This window comes from Lycium barbarum, chromosome 4, assembly GCF_019175385.1.
Source record: "Lycium barbarum isolate Lr01 chromosome 4, ASM1917538v2, whole genome shotgun sequence".
Lineage (NCBI taxonomy): Eukaryota > Viridiplantae > Streptophyta > Magnoliopsida > Solanales > Solanaceae > Lycium > Lycium barbarum.
This window is the reverse complement of record NC_083340.1, coordinates 5,153,754-5,161,771: the sequence shown is the minus strand read 5'-3', so window position 1 is coordinate 5,161,771 and position 8,018 is coordinate 5,153,754. Positions and strand designations below refer to the sequence as shown.

Genomic DNA, 8,018 nt, shown 5'->3' with positions numbered 1-8,018 from the left:
CCACCTTTTACCTGAATTTTCTCTCTCCAATGGTTCAGGATAATATAATTATTTGTTTAACAATGCCATGGAACCAGGCAAACCACTAGGAGCACATTTTTGCAACAATGTAAAATGCCACAAAACTGCAGGCAATTGATTCTAAATGCATATGTACAAACAACCCCCCTCCTTCCACTAGACTTCTGAAGTAGGAATAGAATTATGCAACTCCAAAAACAAGAATTACTCCAAAAAGCTTGTTCATGTAGTTGTAACTTTTTACGCTATTTTCTTATTAGTAATAGGCTCATGAGGTTTATGTGAATATATCAAAATCACGGCTTCCATCTCCGACTAGTTCTTCAGCTTCAACTTGGCCTTTCTCAGTGTATCAGCATGTCATTGTTTCACTGGTCTTTGTTACCTCGAAAATTGACATGGTTTGAGAATTCTCCGCGATTGTAATCTACAACAAAAACTTCTCCAGACCAATCCTATACAGCTGATCCCTAAAATCAAAAAAGAAAATTACAATAGAAATAACACCAGTAATATGTAGTAGAATGCAGGATTAGATCAAAGTAGTTGAGAGGGAGTACAGATGAACATTTAGGCAGGAACATATCACGTTGCTCTTTGCAGAATAAGTGTCTTTTCAGCCAAACCAATTTGGTCCATATAATGAATTGTCTCTCTGGGAACAAAGAAGGCATTAATTGCTTATTTTTTTCAAATCTACCCTAGCTCCAATAAATTATCATAAAAAGTATGAGTAGCGATAAAAGATAATTTGAGGAGAGATAAAGGGTGAGTCAAATAACTTTTGTGATTAATGCTATTAATGATATTCTTAACGGGTATAAAAACATTAAACAACACTTAACCGAGAGAGTAACTAACGCGGGAAAGCAATGTAATTAGACACATCCATCAATATGTGGTTAGGTTAAGATCTTTCTTTAACTTGTCAGATCAGTTCAAGCTCTTTTTAACTGAACTAGCGCAATAGAGATGCTCTTGTAGAGTTCAAGCTCCCGAAAAAATAAAAATCATCTCAAACTGAGCAGGAAAAAGCTGAAGTTAAAGACAAACTAAAACTGAACTGCTACATTACTTACCTGTTTGTATGGTGTCAACATTGTATTAGCACCAATAGCACCAAGAGTAAGTCCACAAGGTGGAGCTGCAGGAACTGGTGTGCAACATCTAGAGGAATCCCATTCCATATCAAAGGCATATTCCAACCGCCTTCCGAGAGATTTTCCTGAAACTGATGTTTTACATACAGAAATCATGTCCTTCAGGTTTGAGGTGTCTTCCTCGTCAGGAGCACCACGGAGAACATATGAGGGAGTCGTGGTGCCCGTGCAACTAGAATGCCCAGAAGCTTCTGGAAATCTCAAAGTCTTCTTTCTTATGATTGAAGGAGTTTTTGTGTAGCTCATTGCGGAATTCCTTAACACAGATTCTGGACTGCTACCATTAGCAGAGACTGTTAATTTAAGACTAGGAGGTGTAGAGCAAAATGGAGGGCCATTTTGTTGCCTGATAAGGTTGTCACTACTAAGGTTTTCATCCGTTATAGGAATCAACAAGTCCTTTAATTTTGGTGGTTCATAATATAAGCAACCAGGCTGCTTGAGAGGCAAAGAAGATTGTGCATCATATGTTTTATTCTTCTTGTTACTTTGGGAATGAACCTCGGTGAAGCCAGCCAATGACAAACTCAAAAAATCATGGCCAGGATCATCAACAGTTGCGTGCATAGACCTTTTGGGAGATTCATACATTCTCCCAAAAGTAGTCGGAGGAACAGCCTCAACTTGAGAACTACTCCATCTGGTGTGGTGCGACGGATCCAAAGGAAAATCTAAAGAAGAGGCCAAGAGAGGATGTGAATTTTTAGAGCGATTTAAATTGGAGTGGCATGGATTATCTGTCTCACCAATAGGAATAATCTCTGCCTTGCCAAATTGTATTCCAACTAGTGGCTTTATGAGATCCCTCACATTGTCTTCTGATGATTTACAGGCTCCAAATAAAGAAGTATCCTTATCCAAAATATTTCGCGGAGAATAAGCATATCCAATTCTCAGATCAGTTAAGCAAGCATCAGCAACATTATCTACTCCAGTCTGCTCGCTCAAAAAAAATGTTTCTGCGTTATGAGCCTGTATTGGAAGCTTCTTGATCTCTAGTTTTTTCTTGTGACTTGAGAAATCCGGAGATCCCTCACTTCGGATATCCAACCTACTTAGTAAATTCAAGTTTGTTCTTTTCTTCGCTGTGGAATTCCAGTGATTTTTAATTGCATTATCAGTCCTGCAAGAGCTCCAAAAGGAAAAAAATAGATCAGAAAGGAGAACTTATCAAAGATATGTGCATATATGGTACTTTAGTGAAAATCAAACAGAATGCATCAAGCTTAGGCAAAAAGTTCATTTTAGAGTAATCATGACAAATTAAGAACTTGGCTTGTTAGAGACAAATTGACACATGTACCTCCAGCTAATAGCACAAAAGATGGTCGATCTCTGGATTAAACAGGTTGCACATTGAGTCCTTAAAGTACAGTTAAATAACTTAGAATATCTAGACTACTCTGGCAAGCTGCTATCACACTAATACTACCTCTGTTCCCATTTGGTTCTCCTAATTTGCTTGCCCATGTCAACCTTTCATTTTGTTAATTGATAACAGGACAACCCAGTGCACAAAGCACCCGTGTTAGCAGGGTCCGGGAAGGGCTGACCCCAAGGGGTGTGATGTAGACAGTCTACCCTAATGCAAGCATTAGTGGTAGCAAAATGAAACTTAACTTATTACTACAGGTTGAAAACTTTTTCCCATATCAAATTGACAAAATGAAATGCTAAGAGAGTTATAGTCATGGATTGAGCCTCAAGAAGTAAAAGTGGAGGGAAAGCTGCATATGCCTTGGCCGCCTTCATTACAAGAATTATCTACTTAAGTCCCTCGAACGAGCTCGAGCAGTGTCCAATATTTTGATACACTCTGTAAGCAATGTACCAATACATCCTAACAATGAGAAGGTTTGTGTTTGATTTGGCATACGAGTTATATCACACTTATACTAATGACGACTTTACATCATCAGGCACTCTAAATGTGCTGCCATTGGTATGAGATGGGGATAGATTATGCAAATTACTTGATCTACATTTTGGTAGAATCTCTAAATCAGACACCTATACATAATTAAAGAAATAGATTTTCTAGCATACCTTCCGGGCAGAAACCTGGCTATTTCAGCCCACTTGTTCCCGTACATTTGGTGATAGTGGCATAGGACCAATTCTTCTTGTTCAGTCCAGGCTTCTTTTTTTATTGTAGGGTCAAGATGGTTGTGCCACCTGTGACATTAATGGATGATCTCACAACATTAGTGTACACTGCAGACTGCAACAAGAATAATAATGAGCAATAATCAACCAATGTCATTTTCTTGTTCAATTGGAACAGAACATGGAGATGTGGATCTCCTTTAAGGCTTTTACTGCAAAATTCAACAAAGAATTCACCAATAAATCGCACTAATCAAATATTTAGCTGCTCTCAGCTGTCATGCCTTTTCTTATTCACTTAAAAAAAGCTGCCTATGCTCAAAAAGGGGGATTGTACCTCAAATTATGGATTATGGAATTTTGTCATATAGTCAACCCCAACTACTTTGGAATTGAGGCACGATTGATTGATTGATTGCTTTGAACAGATACAACACAACATCAAACAATAGATAATAGGAAGTAATAATGGTAAGCAGGGTCTGCACAGGACAGAAAATCAATATGGCTAAGACAAAAATAAGATGCCTGCATAACACAAGATAAAAGAGAGACAAAATGAGTTCTCAAGGAAGGAAAAAGCTCTGTCAGCAGGTTAACTACAGATGTTCCAGGAAGCCTTCAAAAAGTTCTGGGTTTATGAGCATGTAAATTGGCCGGATGTATAAATACAAACCGTTGCATAGTAAAAGATTTAGGCAGAGTTGGAAACTGACCTTTCCCGACATTGCTTGCCAATGCGACCAGGCAAAGACTTTGCTATAACAGACCACTTCTTACTGCCATATTTCCCAACTAACTCAATAATCTGGTCATCCTCCTGAAATTCCAAAAGGGAAAAAACAATTGTTTTTAATAATCAAAGTCTTGATTTTTTTATCAGGTAGTTAAAAAAAATGGTTGTAAGATCGTTCTGTACCTCCTTTGTCCAAGGACCCTTTACAAGCTCAGGATTCAGAACCTTCTGCCAGCGATGCAAGCACTGCACATCGGTCCTTCCATTCACGCACTCAGCTGTAGAACAAAAGAGAACACAATAACAACACAAAACATTCAGCAGACAAATTTAGCTCATAGAGACAACAGTAGAAGTTACTCTATGAAATAGCCAGGTATTCAAAAGATGGTGAACATTTTTATTATACTGAAAAGAATTAAAAGAAAAGTAGATCATATAGGCTTCCTAAAACTTTTCACCTACTGAATAATGGCAGATAATGAAGTGGTTTCATGTATGTAACTTTTATACTGCAGTATAATTCGTTATATCAATTCCAAACCAGTGTTAACGTGTCTTGTTGTTACTTCATGTTAAAAAGAGACAACTTAAGAGGCAGAAAATGCCTGCAAAAGGAAGTGCTAGTGTTCTAAGGTACTAAAAACCACTCATACAGAAAGTTCGCCACGTAAGACCTTTCTATATTCTTGCCCTAACTACCTTCTAGTGCAGGACCCAAGTCATAAAGAGACTAGGAGCAAAAAGTAAAGGTCTTTGTGGTTAACCTTAACTGAAAAGTGGCCTGATCAAGAAAAAAGAAAGAGAAACTAGCTGAAAAGTATAGAGCATGACAGAATAAATTGTGCCTTACCTATTCTTTTCCAGTTTTTCCCTTTGAACCTTTTCACCACTTCAGTCAACATACTATCCTGTGAAAGGAATAAAGAAGTCAGAAATTTCTAGATCAAAAGAAATGAGCCTATGGAAATAGTAAAATTGAGCAAATGAAACTGGAATTATGACTAACAAGATTTATCTTTATCCTTTCCTTTGATCAATTATACATCCGAAGCATCCACATGCATCAGAAAGAAAAGGAAAAGGACATGCCAACTCATATAGATAATTCTATAAGTACCTAACTATCATGGAGACACACTCTCACAAGGTTGTAAAAATCATCATACAAGTACACAGAAAGCTTGGATAGAGAACTAAATCACTTGAAATTCAACCACATAATAGGTAAAACAGGAGCTCCAGCGAATAGCCTATTACCTCTTCTTCTGTCCAGCCTGCCTGAGAAGAACGTTTAGTCGGAACTGAGCTCCTTCGGCAACTGGAACTAAAATAGGATAAAAAAAAATTGAAGTGAAAACTAAAATTGTATCAATCAACCATCTTTTTCAAAGACCTGATTTGAGGCCCAACTTCATGCTACTGAAACAAATCACAATTATCAGCTTACCCAGGCTCGGAGGAGCATCTCGGAGTGCTAGCCTCATAACTGCTATCAGAGAAAGATGAACAAGAAGTGAATCCACCAAATTCCAGAGTCGGAGCTTCCTCCTTAACTTGAATCATGATCTTGCGGCCAAAGAATATCCTTAAACTGCAAAACAATTACCAAGAAGTAAGAAGAAATTCTCAAGCGCACAAGCTAATTAAGAAAAAAGAGTAGTTATAAAAATCAGAAACCACATTTCGCTTCATTCACATCCGTAAGCATGTTGGGCCCAACAATCAGTGCGATGTTAGACCATCTTTATACTAGCCGTCAACTTATAACCCTCTTCTTTTATCTAAACTTGGAAGTGGCAAGCGCTGTTAATTACACATAAAAGTAAAATAAAAAAGGAACTTCTTTGTCAAACAAATCATAAGAAGATTTCCATAAGAAGGGCAGCCCGGTGCACTAAGCTCCCGCTATGCGCGGGGTCTGGGGAAGGGCCAGACCACAAGGGTCTATTGTACGCAGCCTTACCTTGCATTTCTGGAAGAGGCTGTTTCCAAAACAAAGAGATATCCTCAATCCCTAATGTTCAGGGCAAACAAACAAAATTGTGGAAAGAAAATGCCTATATTCCAGCAACACGATCAAATATATCACAGTTAAGCCAGAGAAGCAGAATGCACATGCCCGTGCTCCTCAAGAGCAAATCAATCAACTACACTCAACCCCAAACTAGTAAAGTCCGTTATGTAAATCATTAGTATCCACTCAAGCTCACTCATTCCAATACAAATCAATTTGTGTATATCATTTTTGTGTAGTGCCCAAACAAATCTACTTTGTATAATCCAATTTCATGGATATCCCTAAAGGACCTCCTCAAGAACTAATAAAACACACAAAAATCCATTTTTAAGCAAAAAAAAAAAATCAAAATTCAACACAAAGATCAAAACTTTGCACTGGAAATTCGTCACCAATCGAACATGATGAAAATTTCACGACAAAGAGAGCTATCACCTGAAAAAACATCAAGGACAAAAATAAAATTGAAAAGAGCTTGAAAACATAAAATGATGAACAAGATACGGTAAAAAATGCATAAAAGAACTTGAATTGCTCCGAAATCGTCAAATAAACAGGGAGACGGACAAGACAACTATAGATACAGAAAAATGTACCTAAAATGTATAGAGAGAGAGATGCAGATCAGTAAAATTGAATGCCCAAACTAGTAAGGAACCGTTACATAAATCATTCATATCCCAAAGCTCACTCATTCCAATACAAATCAATTTGTGCATATCATTTTTTGTATATGTTCCAATTTCATGGATCAAAACACACACAAAAAATCCCCTTTTTTTTTCAGAAAAAATCAAAACTCAGCTCAAAGATCAAAACTTTGCACTAACATTGAATCATAACCTGAAGCAACATCAAGGATAAGCAAAAACAAACATAATAAAAGCTTAAACACATACAATGATGAACAAGACGCAGTGACAAACACTTGAATTGCTTCAAATAAACGGGGAAAGAACACAAGACAAAACTAATAGATACAGAAAAATGTGACTAAATCCCCATTTTTAGATTCTTAACAGAAAAAAAAAAACAAATTCAACAGAAAGATCAAAACTTTGCACCTAACATTTCATCACCAATCGTACATGATCAAAATTTCACCTCAGAGAGAATCACCACTTGAATAAACAACCAGCACAAGCAAAAATAAAAGTTAAAAAAAAGAGCTTGAGAACATACAATGATGTTCGAAAAAATCCTTACACAAAAATCAAAACTTTACAGTAACATTGAATCATAAAGAGGGGGAGGGAGACAAGATAAAAGCTATAGATACAGAAAAAATGTACCTAAATGTAGAGAGAGAAAGAGAGTAGTAATAAAATTGAATGTAACTGACCGTTTTAGAGTAGAACTAGGGTTTAATAGTAAGAATTTTTTAGAGAGAGAAAGAGTAGCGGGAAGTGATGAATGTACAAAATATATAACGTGTAACTGCCGGATTTGTTGGGTTTTTGAATATCAAAGTGAAAGTGTGCTTGACAAGGAAGAGAGACTAACTTGTCCTTTTTTTAACGCCTGCCCACTCTCTCACGCCCTTGCTTTCCATCTCTACAGACTACCATTTTTTGGTCTCACTAGGTAAATTCTTGATTTTAATTTTTGTATTATTTGACTTAACTAATAAAACCTTCAATTAATCAAAAGGGCAAATACATCAAATGACCCCTGAACTATACTCGAAATGTTGAGTTCACATTCAAACTATACAGACGACTTATTACACACCTGAACATCTAAAAAGTGAATTTAATACCACCTTAACAAGCTAACCTGGCACAAAATATAAAAAATAATTAAAATGTGATGCATTTTTATTAAAATTTATTTGTTTATTCTTTTTTTTTATTAAAATAAATGTTTTTGCAGTCCCCCCCCCCCACCCTCCCCTCTATCCCTCCAAACCCGTCTGCCCTCCCTTTGTTCTTCATCCCTCACCCTTAACCCTTACTCTAATTTTTTTTCATTCTCT

The 8,018-nt window shown here is 36.8% G+C and overlaps 1 protein-coding gene across 4 annotated transcripts; it reads right to left on the bottom strand.

Moving 5' to 3' along the window:
* Positions 1–297: 297 nt before the first annotated feature.
* On the bottom strand, positions 298–7,659 carry LOC132634945 (uncharacterized). Of its 4 annotated transcripts, none has more exons than XR_009580368.1 (10): positions 7,547–7,659; positions 5,474–5,617; positions 5,284–5,350; positions 4,877–4,934; positions 4,207–4,301; positions 4,004–4,107; positions 3,228–3,356; positions 1,101–2,304; positions 582–676; positions 298–491 (listed from the first exon to the last, which is right to left on the bottom strand). XR_009580368.1 is itself a non-coding variant. In XM_060351129.1 (9 exons), exons 2-9 carry the CDS (start codon positions 5,587–5,589, stop codon positions 477–479), a joined length of 1,788 nt encoding a protein of 595 aa, XP_060207112.1. In that variant the 5' UTR covers positions 5,590–5,617; positions 7,386–7,540; the 3' UTR covers positions 298–476. The 4 variants fall into 4 exon arrangements, 1 of the variants encoding a protein (XP_060207112.1); XR_009580366.1 differs by lacking the exon at positions 7,547–7,659 and adding an exon at positions 7,386–7,540; XR_009580367.1 differs by lacking the exon at positions 7,547–7,659 and adding an exon at positions 7,336–7,535.
* Between the last annotated feature and the right edge of the window lie 359 nt (positions 7,660–8,018).